The following is a 17,704-nucleotide window of genomic DNA, read 5'->3' on the forward strand; positions in this document are numbered from 1 at the left end:
GAATTGAAATCAAGAGTGGTGTGGCGTGGTGTGGTGTGGCCCAGAGACCTTGGCAGTCTCTTTACATTGCAAATCAAACGATTCTCAGCTTGAAACCGTAGATTTTGGTTCAAGTTCATATCTTAAATCAACAATTGAGAGCAATAATTAGAATAACAGTGTGAGAGACATCCGATACCTCGGTTCGGATGCAAAACATTGTTGAAAAATGCTTCTCGATTTTCAAAATGCACTGAAGAATTACTTTATTACTCATGTATCCATATTATATCTTAATATAAAATACCCCAAATAATATACTTTTTTTGAAGAAAGTTTTTACAAAATTATGGAATACAAGCAAAACTAAAAATATTTAAAGTCTTCGAGACCTTTAAAAATAGTGGGTTTTAAAAGCCACTCGATCATTTGTCAATGACACACAAGTATGTTACTAAATAATAGGTTATGATTAAGCTTTAGCTTCAAGATTAGGAATAGAAAAATGATCTTGTGCTATTTTTGAAATTGTGGGACATGTTTCATTAAACAAAATATGTAAACCAAATTCTAAAAGAGAACCACAGAATCACTCTATTTTATCTTTGTTGCAAATATTTGTAATATTTTTATGATAAATGAAGAGATTAATCTACTTGATTTTTTTCTCAGTTTTTTTCTCCTTAGAAACCACAAAATCGTAACCCACACCTCGAGGCAAAAGGCGGAGAAAAATCGTAGCTCTGGGCACTAAGAGGCGCGTAATTCCAGCTGCATTCGACTTAGGAACAGGCCCAAAAGATCACTGGCACTGGCCAGCCCAGCTCGAATTATGTCAGTCAGTCGGTTAGTCAGTTAGGCATCCGATCTGTCTGGGCCAGGGTTCGACATTTCACTTTTGATTTTCGATTTCGTACTTTCACGAGCCGGGTTTCTGGCCGACTAGCGGACTGGCTGACCCCAGAGTTCAGGCCAGGTGAACCCGACTCAATGTAGAAGCGATGCCGATACAAATGGGAGTTGGGATCGGGAATGGGAATGGGAATGGAGAGGGAGTTTGGCTTTTGGCTTCGAGCTGCACAACATTCAATTAGTACATATTAAATCTGTTTGCTTCTTGTTGGTGTTGTTGTTGTTGGTTTACTTTTTATAAACAATTTTTTCTTCTTCGGTTTTTGGCCAGTCCGAACAATGAAGCGGAACTTAACTCGATTTAAGTTTTTATGAGCGGTATTTTGTAGTTTGTATCTGCTGGCTTGTATCAGCAGACAGCGATAAATTGTGTTATGAAAGTGCACTGCAGATGCAGTGCAGGAAGACCCCCGACTCCGACTTTGACTCTGACTCGGGTCCCAGTCGAGAGTCAAAGTTGAACAGCGACATGGGCCCAAAATCTTTTGGCCATTGATTGTTACATCGATTTGGGTGATAAGTCTTTAACAATCAGCAGCAGATCAGATTCGAGGAAACGGGGGAAATCACTTTCATAATGCTTTTTGGTACTCGTGTCGAGTTCTTTAGCTAAACTTTTACTTTTGTTTAAACAATGGGAGGATTTTGTTTTTGAGGAATACTTGAGAATTCTTAAGAAAGTTCCAAGGCCCTTTAAAGACCCTAACATTTCGTAGAAAAGTTTTCAAGAGGAATTCTTTATCTAATCAAATGATAATTCAGGCCTAATGCCAGTCGGATGATTAAGATACATTTGTCAGATAAATGCGCAGAAAGATGAGTTGCGCATCTGAAATGTAACAAATTCTCTAATAGCAGGTCTCCCCTCGTATCGAATTAATTGCATAACCCTAACGAGCTTACCCGGATATCCAATTGATATGAAAGTTATTCTCAGGCCGCCTTGATTCATTCCAATTATGTAAGCTCCGTTTTACACAGTGATATGTAGTCACACGGAAAGGGTTTCGGGGCCTCCAGCTCCAGGAGGAGGTGGTGCAGTCCCATCAAAGTTCGATCGTAGTCGTTTCCTAATTTTCGGATTCGAGTTCGGGTTCGGGTTCCGGGCTGGCCCAGCAGCCGCCTAAATGCTAAATGCATGCCGAGATGCAGATGGATAGCGCTTTTGGGCGGTGGAGGCGTGGCTGCAGCTAACTACTGACGGGTCGTGAGTATCACTCAAATTGCCTTGCCGCATTCATCATCGGACGGTGGCCGAAACCGTAAATGTAACATGTGAGCACTAGGGTGGTCCAAAGTACTGGGCCATAAAGTGAAAACTTAAGGTGCACGTTTAAGATAACTGACTTTAAATAACAAGATTCTGCTTGAAGCCATTTATAGCTTCACACTCTTTGTTTATTTGTTTTTTATTTATATTTGCTTCTTAATTAAAATCTTGCTTTAAGACTCATATTTTAATTCTATAAATTTAATAAAAAACACCTAAAAGTTTAACTTTGGTTCACCCTGATCATCATTCACAAGCCAAGATATTAGGGTTTTTTTTACTGACATTGCTGTATTGGAGCTGTTAGTTTAACCGGTGGGGGGCGTGGTCGTTCAGAGCCAAACTCTTTCGGCAGAGACGACGTCGTTATGTGTGCTCATGGATATGTGGGACTCTGTAATGGGCTCAGCTTTGGCACAAATACGAATATGAGCTTGGAGGACCACTTGTCCCCGGCGACAGTTTGCCACTTTCTCACCTCCTTCCTTCCTTCTTTTCTGGAGTGGCAACTGGGAGGTGGTATCTTGGGGATACCGATTCCAGACCCAGTCCCAGACCCAGGCAATAAAAGTTCATAGTGGGGACAGTCTGCAAGAGGCTGTGATCTGCCGTTCGGCCGGCCTTTTCATTACTTTATTTTCGAGTCTAACTCAAACTGAATCTGTCTTGCCAATAACAGCAGCAGTTGGGGTCTCGGACTTGCAGTGCTCGTTTAAATGCGGCGTCGCAATCGCATTCGTTGTTTGAAAATCCAAAATAGACAGACAGAAAGAAAACAAGAAATAAGTATATTACTAGAGACGACGTTAAAGGTTAAGACCCAGCACTACGAGTTCCAAATACCCTTTAAAGGAATGGGGATTTGATAGTCCAACTATGCACTCATATTTCTTATAATGAAAATTTAATTTATTCAAAGTATCTTAAATAGATCCACACCCCTTTTTGTCACCTGATACTTTCTTAAGAGGTTCAGCTTGAACTTGAAGATGTCATAAGATTACTTTATTAAAAAATAGATGCTAATGAAGAGTAAGATGATCCATTATAGATATGAATATGGAAGATATTTCAATTATCTATCATTATTGAACTCATAGTGCCTTTATAGCCAAAAGACTCAGATGATTCGAAGCCATTTGATTTAAGCCAGTCACACACTTGTCGGAACTCGGCCAAAAGGGTATGCCCAGGTCTCGGGAGAACAAGGCGGAGAAGGTGCCAGAGCAGGAGGCGGTGTCGGAGGGGGGCGAAAAGGAAAACAGAAATCGTTTTTGCGCAATCCTCACAAATCTGATAAGCAGTTAGAGAGCATTAGAGCCAACACACACACACACACACATTGGACAAACAGAGAAACGGAGAAACACATCCAACGACCGGGACTTGGCCAAGTCTTGGGTTTTAGCCTTAACTTCAGTTTTCAGTTCCAGGCACAGCCACAGCATCTCAGCATCAGCATAAAGCCAGCGTCAAGTCAAAATCCGCAACTGGCCCGACCGGGCTAACTTTTGAGTGTTGCAGCACTGACTGAGCTTAGCCGCAGCCCGGCTCCCAGCCATCCTCCGTCCTCGCCTGTAGCGCCTGTCCTCCCCATTGGATGCCCCACCGCCTCCTGCTTTCCATTGATGCTCGAGAGTCGCGACGTAACATGCAACATTACATGCCTATAATTTGTTTTCACACAGCAGGACGTTTTCACTCCATAAGACATCAGAAAGAGGTCTTAAATGGTCACATTACTGCCATTTCCAACAGCGTTCAAATGGCAGCCAGCCATCCAGCCAGCCAGCCAGAAAGTCTTGGCCAGAAAATCTTCTCCAGCATCTGAGTGGGGTTGTGTGTGCCTTTTGGCTAGATCTGTGCTATACAGGCTTTGGGCCAATGCAATAATGTTTGCTAACTGTTATTTAATATAGTCATTATTTGGCCACAACTTGTCCTACTGAGCAAATGGCACTTCATTCCCCAATTTACCGACGCATCCCCGGAGGCCTTTTTTTTACCTGTAACCCTCTTCTAGGTCCCCCGTGGCATCCTGCCCCAGCCATAAACCGTTGTATGTCTATGAATAGTGCAACATACACTTGAAGAAGTACTATTCAGAGTTTTATTTTATTAGGAAAGGGTTCTTTAGTGGATCATAAAAATGTTTTAAAATTATAATTAAGGTTTCTATAGAACCAAATAGTGGAAAAGTCATAATTATGATTAATAGTAGTGTAAAAGGAACTCGGCCCGATGAACTCCTCTTGCCTCAGTGCCCCTCGGATGATCGAAGAGCCTGTATCATCTCTGGTATCTTTCCTCTTCGGTTCCCCTTTTTTCGCATCTCCGGCTAAGCCCCAATTTGGATTATTTGAAGACATTAAATAAGCTGCGACCACTGCAAATGCAGCAGGAATTAAGTCGCGCCAGAGTTAAAAATATCCCCGAGACGTCTCGGGATTGTCTCTTTTCACTGGGCCTAGATCGAGTTGGCTCGATAAAGGTGCAGCTGCAGTAAAGTGGTAGTAGGGGCGCATGGGGCATGGGGGCATGGAGCATGGCATCTTTTGCACAATTCAATTGAGTGGCAGACGGGGCATTTACATATGAATACCAAGTGTCCTTTACCGTTATAGCCAGTAACAATATAATTATAACAAGCCAAGCCAACAGACAAAAAAAAAACACAGAGATAACTGAAAAACAACAAAAGCAACTACCAACTGCGGCCCACACTAAACAAGTTAACATTAACATCCAAGACGGCAGCAGCGGCAGCAGTCAACACCAACAATAACAATAAAAATAAAAACAAAACAAAACACGAAGGAGACGGAGAAGCAACAACAACAACACAACACGAAAAAGTATCTTCAAAATACACTTATGCTGTCTTTTTATGGCATATCTTTTACTTATTTGCCCGCACTTAAGTATCGCGCGGCGCTCGTCTCGCGGCCAAAGCTGTTTTTCAGATTTTTTTTCAGTTTTTTGGATTTTGCATTTTTTATTTCTGATTTTTTTCCGATTTGTCTGGTCTTGGTGTTTTGGTTATTTTTTATTTTTATTTTCGTAAATGAAATGAAATCGAAATATGGGTCGGCGCGCAGTCTGAGTGTCCGAGTGCGATTCGGAGGCAATGTCCCATCCATCGCCCACCACCACCACGCCTCCCTCCCTCCCCGATCCCGTTTAGGCCTTTTTCAGCACAAAAAGAAATTTTTCTGTCAAATAATAGTTTAAGGATTAAGAATATTGATGGGCTATAAAATAACAATAATCCCATTTTTTTAAATTCTGAAAAATAGCTTTAATTATTGCTATATTTCTGTCTATATATTTAAAGTTTATGAGTAGTTTAACTGTCTTTTGAACCATTTTTCGACAGTGTACTTTAAAAACTCCTCAGCGGTCTGAACTCGAAACACACTTCCAACAAGAGATGCCAGAAAAAAATTCGAGAGCAATATTATTGGCACGAATTATTAACCTTTTCTTTCGCTGTGCCGATTTTTTTTCGGTTTCTGATTTTTTCTGTTTCTGATTTTTTATTTTGGTGGTGCACTTTAAGCCCACATCTCGGGCGAGAAATTGGCCCAAACATATGTACGTAAGTATATATCAACGTGTGCGGAATGAGCTCGCAATTCGGCACGAAAGATCGTTCCAATTGGAACATGAGAGCACACCGCCTGCATTCACATTTATAAATTCAAAGAACTTTCACGGAATTAAAGGTGCATAATGAAACAGGATGTATGTTGGATGAATGTATATGTACGTACTGGGTGCTGACCTTGCCCACGGAGTTAGGCGCCAAAAGCTGCAACCCACTTGGGTTTCGATTATTATTTTCTCTTCACCTTTATGTACCGTTATAAAAAATAGTATTAAAAAACTGCGGGTGACTTTGGGTGTCTGAAGCGCAAAAACACAATTTATTTAAAATCCCGCCCGGATAACTGATAACTGATTCGAGAGCCGCGATCGTCTGTCTTCGCGTAATAACAAACTAAAATACCGGTCGCAGCCGCCACACGTCTGCACCGTTTGAACGGAAAAAAGCGAATATCCGCGCCAGGTCGAATAATCCGCGCCATAATCATCATCATTTTTAACAGTGTACTTTGGTGTAGCCAACTTTCTGGTAATTGCTGATAGTTGGCAGCACTTATTATTGGAGGAAGAGGTGAATAGGAAAGGTTTTAATAAAAATATTATTAGTAGTAAATTTATGAATAAAAATGTATTTAAATACAAATTTAAATACTTTTAGCTCTTTGAAAAAAACATACTTGAGTCTTCCGATATCCTCTTGTTAAAAACTATCGATAACGCCATCGAAATTCCGATCGCACGTGACAACCCTATTACTCAGTTGTTGTTTTTAATTAATGTTTAAATAATTTAAAAAAAAGGTACGCCCACGCCTAATAAAACAATATAAACAATATAATTTAAAAGGATTTATGTTGGAAGCCCTTAACTAAAAAGAAACGAGTTAATAAAAGAAGGAATGTGAGCTAATTGGCTGCACTTTCATTCATCAAAATATTTGGGCGTGGACGCTGACACCCAGCCCGAAATAAAGTGGACAAACATAGAAGTTTTCTTGACTCCTAACTAAAAAAGTTTACAGTTCTTTACAGAAAAATGGTCGTGTTGAGCTCCTGTTGGTCCCCCATTATCTGGTCTGACAATGTCCGGACGGGCAGCTACGCCGTGGCCGCCTATACGACTGCGCTCTCTGTGGTGCTCATCACAATAATATGCTATATGCTGGCGGGGGGAGAGTCGGGACAACTATACTCGCCGCTTTTCGAAACGGACATCCGGACATCGATGCCCATAGCTGGCGGGTTCTTTATTATCTACTTCCTTCTAATAATCCTTTCCTCGTATATGGTGTACTACGGTATTAAAATCAGGTGCGTATTCTTTAAAATTTTGAGTTTTGTAATCTATATCTTTTCTTATGGTTTCACAGCACTCGAGGATGGCTATTGCCTTGGTTAGGACTCATCGGTCTTGCTATTCTGTTCCAGTTTGGCTGGAGCTTGTGGCTTATTGGAGGCTATTATATCTATGTAAGTTTGAGGGTTGGGTTGCTCCGAAAATAATTACTAAATTTATTTTTAAACTTTCTTCAGCTGGAGCAAACTTTTTCGGCCTTGTTGAACTTCGTTTGGGTGGCCTACAATGTAAAGTATTCTTGGTTTTTAAAACATTATTCAAGTCTTAACCCATATTTATTTCTTTCCCTTAGATATACTGCTGGCTTGTCGTTTTCTCGCAGTACCAGATCTTTTTGGAAATCCAGAATCCAAATATTGAGCTGCTGATGCCATAAGAACTGCGCCATCACTGCCATCTCTAAATAACTCGAATATTTTATTTAAGATTAATTTTGACGCAGCGCGCAACAAACTCCGTCCAGGATCACATTTTTACAAAAAGAAAGAATTCCATTCCATTTTACAGATGCCTACCAAATAGTTTTATATAAACTTTTATATATTTTACACACCTTTATACATGTTTAATTGTAATGTATGAATCGAATGCCTTAGTCTGCTAAACGACCATTAAATAGATTCGTAAAACTAAGGGTGTTTTTGAATATCAACGTTTATTAGCGTAAATTAAGTTTAGGTGTTCTCTAAATGTACGAGTGTGATTGTGTGTTTGTTTACAAAGCGAAAGGAATAATTTGTACAGAAACAGCAAAAGGAAACTGAGGGGCCTTAAACCACACGCAGATTATTTAACTAGGAGAAGTAAATGAAATCAGGGATATAGTCAGGGACGGGTAGACGAGTAGACTAAATGTACACTAGGGTAAATCTTAGGATCGAATAATTTACAGAGCCTGGTGTTTGACACAGAGCAATGATGTAGATTCAGTGAAGAATTGAACTCTAGGTCTTTTCTTCCTTTTCCTTGTTGTAGCGCTCCAGTTCCTTTAGGAACTGTGCCTTGGGCTTCATCACATTGGGTCGTTCGCCTCGGCAGTTCGGGCAGAACCACTTGCCTTTGGGCTTGAGCACCAGAGAAACGCACGAAAAGTGGAACCATTCAATAGGGCACAAGTCGTTGTCGCAGAGAATCATCTCGCCGAAAGATATCTGATTAAAAAATATTCGTTAGACTCATACTTTTGAGAAGGATGTCTTTTGAAATGTTACCTGATTGCAGACACAGTAGGTCGGCTCATCTGGGTCAATTGTCTCCGGAGGCGGTGTCTCCTCTCGTGTACTGGTGTTGGCATTTGAGGCGCCCGCTCCACGCACCTTGCGTTTCTTTTTCTTGCCAGAATTGTTGCCACCGCCGCCTCCAGCGGCCCCACTTCCACTGGCTCCGGCTCCTCCAGCTCCGGCACCGCTGCTTGTACCCGCGGATCCACTGGCTAGGCTACCACCTGCAGCTTGGAGACTGGACTTGCGTCCTTGACCAGTACCACCACCGCCTCCAAGTGAAGATTTACGTTCTCCGCTTCCTCCTCCGCTTCCACTGCCTCCGGCCTCGTTAGCGGAGTTAGACTCGTTTCCGCCCATCTCCAAAGAGCTTCCGTTGTTTACTAAGCTCTCATTCCGCCTCCTCGACCTCTTGCTACCCGTACGCTGTAAGTCCCCGCCTGCTCCGCCATTGATGTTTCCAGTAGAGCCGTTGTTACCATTGCTGACATGGCTGGAGCGCTCGGAATTGGGCGTGGATCTGCCACCATTGCCGGAAGATATGGCACCTGAGCCCTGAACCACGCCACCATAGCTGTTCAGACCGTAGTGATCCTTGGCTTGGTATGGCAAACCGTTGCCATTCACCCCGCCGTTTCCACCGCTCATGCCTTGGTTGGCCTGTTCTCTCATGGGACTCTGCAGCCGCTGAAGCTTAGTTGGTTGGCCATCTTCCAGAAGCGTAGCATAGCGCTCACGTTCCTCCTTAAGGTCCAGATTTTGCTGGTCCGTGTCCAGTTGCCGCAGTTTTCCGTCGATAATTTCCTGCATGTGGTTCACAATCTGCATTTTCTCGTCACCGAGCTCCTGGGCCTGAATGAGGCTTTGGTGCATTCGGGAAATAGTTCGCATTCTGCGTCCGGCGTCCGGGGAGCTCTGCAGCGACGTATACAGGTCGTAGTAGTGATCTACGTCCCGTATAAGGCCTGCCAATTGGATGAAAATCGGTTTTCCGAGGTTAGGTTTTTCTTGGTTCATTCCGCGGGAAAACTCTTCACAGGTACTCACCTCTGTACTGAACGTCGATGTCCCGGATGCGGGACAACTGGCGCTGTACATCGTCGGGCAGGTTCTCCACCGAATCGATGTAGTTATCCACATATGTGGCCGAATTGATAGCCTCCGACTCGGATGCAATTGGATTTATCATTTTGGGTTGCATTTCGCCGTCTTCCCGCTACGACATCGGGTTCGATCTAGATGGCACCGAGGGTTAACAGTTCCTCAGGCTTTTTAATGGCTTATTTGTGTAAATATACTCCTGTTCCCACTGGAGTCCACTTTTTGATTTTTGAATGGCGTTTCTTTCGAACAACTTGCGACTGTACTTGTGTGTGTGTATGTGTGAGATGGTATTATTGCGCATATATGTATGTATACAATGGATGGTGTTTTGCAACACTGCGATATGGTAGTTTGCAGCACTTAAACAAGGATAGTGTTGATAAACGTAATAATGGCGCGGAAAAAGTTCGGAATTTAAAATTAAAATACTCGTTTATTATTAATATCAATGTTTTCATCTATTAAGATTACTCAATTTGTTATAGGTTATATATTTAGAGGGAAGCGCTTTCATACAACAAAAAAAAAAGCAAAACAAATTTGTCTTTTGATTATCCACAGTAAAATCAACATTTTTTATTGTAAACACAAGTACGCTAATAAAAGAATTAAGTATAATATGGCCATCTTTTCTTACTTATGCTAATATTAAATGGAAAAATTCCAGATCTTTCTTGAAAGGTGGTAATAATATTATCTATGAATTCTGAACTCTTATATGTCTTTGGCACTTTTTCTTTGTGCATTTAACGTAAATCCTATTATTTGAGATTGCAGCTGAGATTCATCCTTTTTTTTATAGATCTTGAGATTCAGTTTCAGAACGTTTGAGCAAATTATCCAAGTGCAAACTGCTTTTCTGATGCTTGGTTAGATTGTATCTATACCGGTAGTACACATCACACAGCTCGCACCTATTAGAAAGAGTTTTTTAATTACACAAAATAAAATGAATTTTTGTAATAATATCTACCAAAAAGAACGCTTTCCCGTGTGCACCAACATGTGATCCTTGAGTTGGCATTTAAGCAAAAATCCCTTGAGGCAGATTTCACAATGGAATGGAAGTTTTTTATGGATTTCCATGTGGCGTCTCAACAAGCCCGGCCCTCGGAAAGCCTGCTGACACACATTGCATTTAAACGGCTTTGCACCGGTATGGCTATTCTTGTGCACCTTTAGGGAAAACCTGGAAGTATAACTTTTTGGACACTCGCTGCAGAAATAGCGTCCATTTTTCTCCTCCTCGTCCGGCGGCACTTTCGCCTTATTGAAACGCGTCATCACAACTCGTGGCCCTGCCCCATGAACTTTCCTAATTTTAAGCAAAAGGAACAAATATTAATACACAAAGCCGGTATTAAAAATTATTGTTGTACTTGCTTTTCATGCCTTTGTCGCAAACCGGGACTGGAAAAGCACTCGCTGCAGTGGTTGCAGGTGAAAGGTTTCTCCCCTCGGTGTCTAACTCGTATGTGCATATTACAATCGTAACCCACATAAAACTTTCTTGGACACTCTGGACATTGGAAGTTTTTTTCGTTATTGTGTCGGAGCATGTGGTTCTCCAAATGACTTGCCAGTCGATAAGAGTTTCCGCATTTATGGCAAACAAAGCTATGCGGTTTACTTTTATGTTTTTCACGTCTTCTCTTATTGATCTCTTCTATGCTTAACTTAGATGGTTTTATTTTTAGAGCCGTTTCGGAATCTTCCTCTTTTCTATTACATTCATTTAGCACAACCTTATATACACGACCATCTCTATCCAGGTTTCCAACTTCCTCTTTAGATGCGCACGGAACGATTCTAGATATCTCATTACATTTATGCTTGGGTTGTCTTATTCCCATTCTGTCTTCAGGTACTTCAGTATCTTTTTCCTTGGGGTCTGACTCTTCTTCATCTTCATCTGTGAACAAATCTATGTCTGACCCAGACCCCTCGTCTAAAACAGACGACTCGCAGATGTTTTGAGCGGATTCTTCATAAAGAACATTCTCCAGTTCAGTTTCAATGTCATCATCGCTTAATTGAGATTCATATCTGAATGTTTCTCCTTTAGCTTGTTTCAGTCTAAATTCAGTCTTTAGACAATTACTTCGGAATTCCATTGCTTTTTGAAGACTTCCATGGCAGTTGCTACAAATTCGATTCGGCATTCCATCTTCTCTTTGTATCTAAAAAAATATAAAAGTTAAATATTTATTCATAATAATGGAAACTAAGCTGCTTATTCAAAGATTTTAATAATAAATATTTATCATGTGGGTGAAACATAATAGCCACATATCATGTTTAAAAATGCTAGAAATTTCCAGGGGGTGGTGGAGGCATGAGCTCAAAACAACTCCCATTATGGTTTACAAACAAATCCACCCCTTCGTGGCCACCTACCCTTACTCCCGCGATGAGTTCTATGTAGTAGAGAAGCACGTTGTTTTCATCGGCGCAGAGGTCCTTGTCATTGGAGTCTGGCCCCAACATCCGATAGCATATGCGGCACCTGTTTTCTGTATGGTTGTTGTTATACTCCTGAGACTTCTCCTCATCACTAGTGAAGTCCTCTTCAGAAAAGGCTGTATCCGAAGTGGGTGCACTGTTCACCTTTACTTCTTCAGGCTGGAGCAGCTCTACTAGCTTTAAGTTCGTTCGTTTTAGTGCCATTTCAAAGTCACTTTTGCGAATGCATGACAAGTTTCCCTTTAAGAAAAAATATTTCGTTACGTGAGTGGAATGTTAATGGAATATGTGTATACAAAGGAGTTGTTATCGAATGACACACCCATTAGGAGTCACCGTTTGTCCTTGATGCTCTTATCTTTTACAGCATCTCCGCAGATAATCAGCTTGTTAATATTTTGGGCTGAAGATTTACTAGTTAAATTCTTAAATTAGTTAATTTTGCATGTTAAAGATAAGCGACCTTGGCCTTGCCGGCAAAATGCGAAATTTTTGCAAATACTCAAAACACACGTTAGTGTTGCGAAACGTCTATTCTATAAACAGGGTTGCTTTTGAGATAACTCTCAAGGCGCGAGTTTTAAATCGATGGAATATATAACACAGAAAATTAGCAAACATGTAGTATCCAATCCAATACCCAGTCTTTCTCTATTCATTTTACTTTTGGTCTTGGCTGGGAGGGTTCTGCTCCTCCTGCTTCTTTTTGTGAGTTTTGGACCGGTAATGAGTACCCAAGCTGCTTCTTCGATTAAATTTTACTTGACACAACTCGCAACTGAAATGTAGTCCAAAGAACAAATAAAAAAAAGATCTTGTAATAAAAATGTATGTAAACTCACTGATATGGCTGCTCTCCCGTATGAACAACGCTGTGTACTCGAAGCGACTGCTTGTCTAAAAAATCCTTACCGCAAATTTGGCAAAGATGCGGTCTATGGACAGGGCTTTCCTTGTGTCTTCGCTCATGCTTCAGTCTTAGGTTACAATTCTTGAAACGCTGGCCACAATACTTGCAAACGTAGGGCAGTTCACCCCGGTGCTTGATCCGAACGTGGAGTTTTAGCAAATGCATTGTAAACTCCCCATGATCACACTCCTGGCATTTGAACTGTTTGACGCCCATATGCCGAGTGAGATGGACATTAAAGTTTCCCTTCTCACTGAAGGTCTTCCCGCACTGGTCGCAAATGTAGGGTCCTCTTTCCGGCCCACGATTTACAGGTTTTTTCTTCCATCTGTTTTCCAATATTTCTTTAGCTTTACTTGGTCTACCTCTTTTTTTACACACAATCGGTTCTTTTAGATAAAGTTTAGGATTAGAGCTTTCAATGTTTAGCAAGTCGGATTCACACAAAGGAAGCTGTTGAGTTGGTACCAAATGATCTGTTTCAGTGACTGGTTCCATTTTTATAATAATCTCACTGTCCAAGGGATCTGAATCATTGGCATTAGATGTTATGGATAAAAGGCGATCATCCGTTGACCCAGAATGATCCACACGATTTGGTGAAATTTTCACTCTCTGATGATTTTTATTTGAATTGAGTTCTCCCATTTCTTGAGTACCTAAATCACCCGCATCCTGGAATTTCTTGGACCAATACATGTTCGTTAATAAGCAGCGTTCCCGGAAGGCGATTGCACCATCAAGATCCAATAAGCAGGACAAACATATACGGTCAGGAACCCCTACACAGCTCTTTAACTGAAAAATTCAAAAATTCGATGAATTAAATATGTACTTTGTTGTTAAATAAGAAAAACTCACCAAAATCCCGGTTATCTTTAATATGCTGGTAAGGGTTTCTCTTTCAGAGGTGTCCTTGTCGAAAAGGTTTTTAGCCTTCTCAGTCTTCTGGTTGCAGATACGACATAGTAAGGACATTTTCCTTAAGTATCTCCTAACGAAGATACTATTTTAATAAGATGTTTGTTTTATGGTACCTGGCTAAACAAAATTATTTGTTTGTTTATCAACAGCAAGGTGAATGGCAAATCCCTTCGATGTGACTGTCCTCGTGTGTTTAAATTTAAGCGGTTTTATCATTCGATTTTGTATCCTGGTAATACAGTTTTGATTTCAAAAGACTAACATCTATGCAGCTTTGAGAAAAATGCGTCTTAAAATTAAAAAATAAGCTTGTCTATATAACTAGGTCTGTACCATCTTTTGATAAAGTCTTTAGGCTTAATGAATATCAACTAAACATAACGTGATTTAATGTCAAGAAGAAACAAAAAAGAATATTCCATGTTTAAAGAAATAATAAACTTGCCAATTCGGGGCAATACAAGTAATTGAAAAAGAAAAGAATGGCAATCCAGTGCCGATTTCCTTATAAAGAAATTAATATCATGTAGTCAAGGTTTTATTAAGACCACCACTTGAGGTCCACCACTTTTGCCAATGTCTTATGCTTTTCCGATCGAAAATGGACTTTTAAATGATCCATTCGCGAAAAGCTAACGTTACACATTTCACAGCTATAAAAAAAAAGACAAATAAATAAATAGAGAGAATTAAAATTTAGATTTTATTGCTCACCTATGAGGTTTTTGGCCAGTATGAATAATCATGTGTTTCTTCCGGGAAGACGCTGTATCAAACTGTTTTCCACAATCTTCGCATTTGTACTTCTTGTCCTTAATATGTTTCAACCTGTGGAGTTTTTTTTTTTTTAAGTTTTCTTTTGAAAATTGTTTTGAAAATTAAATGGGCAAACCTTTCATGATAATTGCGAGCTGCAGAGGTTAAAAAACACAACTGGCAATAACCGCATGGGTAGGGTTGCTCGCCCAAATGACGAACACGCTCGTGAAGCGTTAACAGGTGTTTGGTCACAAACCTTCTATTGCAACTTTGACAAGCAAACTCTTTGACACCCAAGTGGCGTAGCTGATGATTTTTCAGATTTTCGACCGACTTCAGATACTTTCCGCATAGATTGCACAGCAATTTCAAAGGTTTGCGAGAAGATTTCTTAGAAGAAATGTTTTTTATAGTGGCTGTCTTTGATTGCTGCTCTAGTACTCTTTCTGGTGAACTAGGATTTATGGGAATAGTCGTGTCCACTAGGGACAGTTCTTTTTTAGGTATGACTAGTGGACATTCAAAACTCTCAGGTTCATTGCCACTACTTTCAATATTGTTCTCCACTTTTGTAAGAATTTTAATAAAAGATTTTTCCTCGTGTCCTGGAGGACCTGCATCTTCAAATTTGCACAGAATTTCCAAAGTTGTTTTTGGAAAATCTTCAGTAGGAGTAGGTGAGGATCCGGTGGCAAGCAAAACATTCTGGTGGTCTAAGGAGATTTTTGTATCGGTTGTATGATCTACACAAACTCGAAAGTCCTTTTGGGTCCTTTTGGATTGGATCCTTTTGGCTAATCTCTTCTGATTTTGAAGGCAACGTTCCCGAAAGCCGTTTGAAAGCTGCAAGTGATCATAGCACCTGGTACAAATGTGACGCGGAAGGTGCACCTCTTCCCTTAACTGAAATTGGTATATGCATTGGTACATGTGTGTTTATGGCTTTGAAACCAGCTACTTACAGATAGTCCAGTGATTACTTTAATTCTAGAAATTATTCCCCGATTCAAGTTGTCAAATAAATTCTTGGCCTGCAAGGGTAAGAGACTTTCGCCACAAAGTCGACACCTGGTCGCCATATTAAAACGGGAAAGTTCTTTATTTTATAGTTGTAACTTTCAAAAGAGAATAATACTTTATTGTCTATATTCTAAACAAAACGGAGGAACGCGCTCTAGATTTTGTGCGTCGGTGGTTTTCGATGGCGTTGCCAGATGCCTATATTACTGCTTCAAATAACTGTTCTTTTGAAGAAGGGCTTTCAATTTCAATTTACTTGGCGCCAAATATTTATAAAGTTTTGAGCTTTACTACTAAAGTTTTATCTGTACTTTTTATTCTATTATCTAAAAAAAAAACATAAATAAAAAATATTAATTTTATACAATATTTTAATTATTATTTGAAATGGAGTAAAAATTATTATTTTTCAGCATTAATTGGTTCTAAATAAAATATTTCGTTTAATAAATTTATTAAACAGAAATTAAAACCTAAATTACTTTTAAGGACAGTAAAATATCCTAGTTACAAAAAATCGTGATAACTTTCATCCCTGGGCTTTTTACCCCTGCCATACAATGAATTTTTAGTTGAACCTATGTAAGTATCTCTTCCAGAATTGTCTCATCACAGTCGAAGACACCGGCTCCGTCCTCATCCAGCATCTCCTCCTCCATATGCGGTTCTTCACCCTCCAAGTACTCCTCTTGACTATCCTCCAAGTCTTCATAATCCTGTTCATTCTCTTCCGAGTCTTCTTCTTCTTCTTTAAGACCACCGTCAGAGGATTTATATCTTTTTTGTTTGGGGTCTTTATTAAACTCGTTAACCTCATCCGTAACTTCAGGGTTTTCGCGCTTGCGATGATATTTGCTAAAAAAGTGCCGCCGCAAGCAGTCACCATTTTTAAACACCTTATCACAGGGCTCGCAACTGAAAATAGGACGCTGTTTTAGAATTTGCGGATAAAATAAATCAACAATTCTTACTAAAAATTTGCATCCATGTTACATTTGATCTGATGTTTCATCCTTCCCTTGTCGCTATTGAATTTTTTCTCACAAAAGTCACACGGAAACATTAACTCTTCGGCATGGTAAATTCTGTTGAAAAAAAAAGATTTTTTTTTAGAAAAAATCTGAGATTAAGATCTGAGAACCACGAAACTCACTTACCTTTCATGTCGACAGCGAGCAGGACTATTTCCGAAACCCTCTCCACAATATTTACAGACGTACGGCTTTTCACCCTTGTGAATTACCCGAATATGCATCCTTAGCATAGGCTGGGTGTAGAACTTACGACCGCAATCGTCGCACACGTATTTCTCGTCGAAGTGACGAAGCTTGTGGTCCTTCATGTTGCTCAGATCGGCAAAGGACCAACCACATTGGTCACAAACGTATCGCTTGTCATTCGGATTGACTTTTCTTCGGCGCCTCTTCGGTCTTTCTGGGATTTCCTCCGGCTCTGCAGACATCCTCGTGGGATCAGGGTGGGAGCTTGGCTCACTCTTTGAAGACATGTGAAGCCGCTTGAGCATAACGCGAGGAGATTGCCTGTTATACTTTGAATCGTGGTCATCCTGAATTTCATTAGATGACCGTGTACCATTCTGCTTCAAAATGTCGGGATCTGTCTTTATAAGAGGGTCACTGTCCTTATTGGTCACCTTTTTGGTCCGGTTTTTATGCAAACTTGCATCAGTTTCCAAGCAACGCGCTCGAAATGCAATGGCATGGCTTAAATCCAAAAGGCAGCATGTGCAGATGTGCATCGGTAGTTGGGCCTCAAACTTTAACTGTAAATATGATATTAAGTAAACAGTTTACGGAAGTTGTCCATCAAATATATCTACGGAGATTAGGACTCCCACACTCACCGCTAACCCAGTAACTTGTTTTATCGCTAATAGAATCCGTTGATTGCGGCGTTCGAAAATGTTTTTTGGGTTGGCCGTAAATATTTGTTCGCCGCATATTCGACACTCATTGGTCGCCTCCGGTGGCATGGTAATGTTTACAATTTCCGAAATAATATTTTGTGACGCTGAATGTTACGAATTTGTACGTTTTAGTGTGACCAACACGAGGTTTCGGGAAAACCAACGTTGGTAAAACGCATTTTGTTTATATCCTCTATTAAATTTCTTATATTTCTTTCCGATTCTATTAAATTTTGTATGAAAAAAATAAATAA

General features: G+C 40.3%; 5 protein-coding genes and 1 long non-coding RNA gene across 6 annotated transcripts in view; 1 reads left to right on the forward strand and 5 right to left on the reverse strand.

Annotated features, from left to right (window-relative positions):
• The window catches only part of LOC138926562 (uncharacterized), a 4,894-nt gene extending 3,050 nt beyond the window's left edge, over positions 1-1,844 (reverse strand). The window contains exon 1 of the long non-coding RNA XR_011443121.1: positions 1,795-1,844. This is a non-coding gene — a long non-coding RNA (uncharacterized lncRNA). The remainder of the gene's footprint in view (positions 1-1,794) is intronic.
• Positions 1,845-6,492: 4,648 nt separating this feature from the next.
• pasi1 (pasiflora 1) lies at positions 6,493-7,756 on the forward strand. The gene is made up of 5 exons (XM_017235004.3): positions 6,493-6,567; positions 6,789-7,077; positions 7,137-7,236; positions 7,300-7,350; positions 7,416-7,756. Exons 2-5 carry the CDS (start codon positions 6,803-6,805, stop codon positions 7,497-7,499), a joined length of 510 nt encoding a protein of 169 aa, XP_017090493.1. The 5' UTR covers positions 6,493-6,567; positions 6,789-6,802; the 3' UTR covers positions 7,500-7,756.
• A 5-nt stretch (positions 7,757-7,761) lies between these two features.
• On the reverse strand, positions 7,762-9,746 carry LOC108121073 (inhibitor of growth protein 1). The gene is made up of 3 exons (XM_017235002.3): positions 9,391-9,746; positions 8,335-9,308; positions 7,762-8,274 (listed from the first exon to the last, which is right to left on the reverse strand). The coding sequence occupies exons 1-3, from the start codon at positions 9,542-9,544 to the stop codon at positions 8,068-8,070; spliced, it is 1,335 nt and encodes a 444-aa protein (XP_017090491.2). The 5' UTR covers positions 9,545-9,746; the 3' UTR covers positions 7,762-8,067.
• A 266-nt stretch (positions 9,747-10,012) lies between these two features.
• On the reverse strand, positions 10,013-12,367 carry LOC108121075 (zinc finger protein Paris). Its single transcript, XM_070281264.1, has 5 exons — positions 12,233-12,367; positions 11,845-12,150; positions 10,831-11,627; positions 10,421-10,762; positions 10,013-10,361 (listed from the first exon to the last, which is right to left on the reverse strand). Exons 2-5 carry the CDS (start codon positions 12,112-12,114, stop codon positions 10,244-10,246), a joined length of 1,527 nt encoding a protein of 508 aa, XP_070137365.1. The 5' UTR covers positions 12,115-12,150; positions 12,233-12,367; the 3' UTR covers positions 10,013-10,243.
• Positions 12,368-12,494: 127 nt separating this feature from the next.
• On the reverse strand, positions 12,495-17,627 carry LOC108120995 (zinc finger protein 11). Its single transcript, XM_070282047.1, has 7 exons — positions 17,388-17,627; positions 16,681-17,306; positions 16,495-16,608; positions 16,103-16,438; positions 13,682-13,829; positions 12,753-13,618; positions 12,495-12,688 (listed from the first exon to the last, which is right to left on the reverse strand). Exons 1-7 carry the CDS (start codon positions 17,514-17,516, stop codon positions 12,571-12,573), a joined length of 2,337 nt encoding a protein of 778 aa, XP_070138148.1. The 5' UTR covers positions 17,517-17,627; the 3' UTR covers positions 12,495-12,570.
• On the reverse strand, positions 13,843-15,798 carry LOC138926589 (transcription factor Ouib). Its single transcript, XM_070281265.1, has 4 exons — positions 15,466-15,798; positions 14,637-15,406; positions 14,459-14,572; positions 13,843-14,397 (listed from the first exon to the last, which is right to left on the reverse strand). Exons 1-4 carry the CDS (start codon positions 15,580-15,582, stop codon positions 14,286-14,288), a joined length of 1,113 nt encoding a protein of 370 aa, XP_070137366.1. The 5' UTR covers positions 15,583-15,798; the 3' UTR covers positions 13,843-14,285.
• Positions 17,628-17,704: the final 77 nt, after the last annotated feature.

This window comes from Drosophila bipectinata, chromosome 3R (assembly GCF_030179905.1).
Source record: "Drosophila bipectinata strain 14024-0381.07 chromosome 3R, DbipHiC1v2, whole genome shotgun sequence".
Classification (NCBI taxonomy): domain Eukaryota; kingdom Metazoa; phylum Arthropoda; class Insecta; order Diptera; family Drosophilidae; genus Drosophila; species Drosophila bipectinata.

What these genes read in the sequence shown, in the direction of transcription:
- LOC138926589 (XM_070281265.1), bottom strand. Translation starts at nt 15,582, where the DNA reads ATGGCGACCAGGTGTCGACTTTGTGGCGAAAGTCTCTTACCCTTGCAG. An exon ending in AAGTAATCACTGGACTATCT is followed by an intron (nt 15,407 to 15,465) that starts GTAAGTAGCTGG and finishes TACCAATTTCAG; the next exon opens with TTAAGGGAAGAGGTGCACCT. An exon ending in ACTGGCCAAAAACCTCATAG is followed by an intron (nt 14,398 to 14,458) that starts GTGAGCAATAAA and finishes TTTTTTTTATAG; the next exon opens with CTGTGAAATGTGTAACGTTA.
- LOC108121073 (XM_017235002.3), bottom strand. Translation starts at nt 9,544, where the DNA reads ATGCAACCCAAAATGATAAATCCAATTGCATCCGAGTCGGAGGCTATC. An exon ending in CATCGACGTTCAGTACAGAG is followed by an intron (nt 9,309 to 9,390) that starts GTGAGTACCTGT and finishes TCCAATTGGCAG; the next exon opens with GCCTTATACGGGACGTAGAT. An exon ending in CCTACTGTGTCTGCAATCAG is followed by an intron (nt 8,275 to 8,334) that starts GTAACATTTCAA and finishes TTTTTTAATCAG; the next exon opens with ATATCTTTCGGCGAGATGAT.
- LOC108121075 (XM_070281264.1), bottom strand. Translation starts at nt 12,114, where the DNA reads ATGGCACTAAAACGAACGAACTTAAAGCTAGTAGAGCTGCTCCAGCCT. An exon ending in AACTCATCGCGGGAGTAAGG is followed by an intron (nt 11,628 to 11,844) that starts GTAGGTGGCCAC and finishes ATATTTTTTTAG; the next exon opens with ATACAAAGAGAAGATGGAAT. An exon ending in TTGCGACAAAGGCATGAAAA is followed by an intron (nt 10,763 to 10,830) that starts GCAAGTACAACA and finishes GCTTAAAATTAG; the next exon opens with GAAAGTTCATGGGGCAGGGC.
- LOC108120995 (XM_070282047.1), bottom strand. Translation starts at nt 17,516, where the DNA reads ATGCCACCGGAGGCGACCAATGAGTGTCGAATATGCGGCGAACAAATA. An exon ending in CTGGAAGAGATACTTACATA is followed by an intron (nt 13,830 to 16,102) that starts GGTTCAACTAAA and finishes ATCTTATTAAAA; the next exon opens with TAGTATCTTCGTTAGGAGAT. An exon ending in TAAAGATAACCGGGATTTTG is followed by an intron (nt 13,619 to 13,681) that starts GTGAGTTTTTCT and finishes TGAATTTTTCAG; the next exon opens with TTAAAGAGCTGTGTAGGGGT.
- pasi1 (XM_017235004.3), top strand. Translation starts at nt 6,803, where the DNA reads ATGGTCGTGTTGAGCTCCTGTTGGTCCCCCATTATCTGGTCTGACAAT. An exon ending in TTGGAGGCTATTATATCTAT is followed by an intron (nt 7,237 to 7,299) that starts GTAAGTTTGAGG and finishes AACTTTCTTCAG; the next exon opens with CTGGAGCAAACTTTTTCGGC. An exon ending in TCGTTTGGGTGGCCTACAAT is followed by an intron (nt 7,351 to 7,415) that starts GTAAAGTATTCT and finishes TCTTTCCCTTAG; the next exon opens with ATATACTGCTGGCTTGTCGT.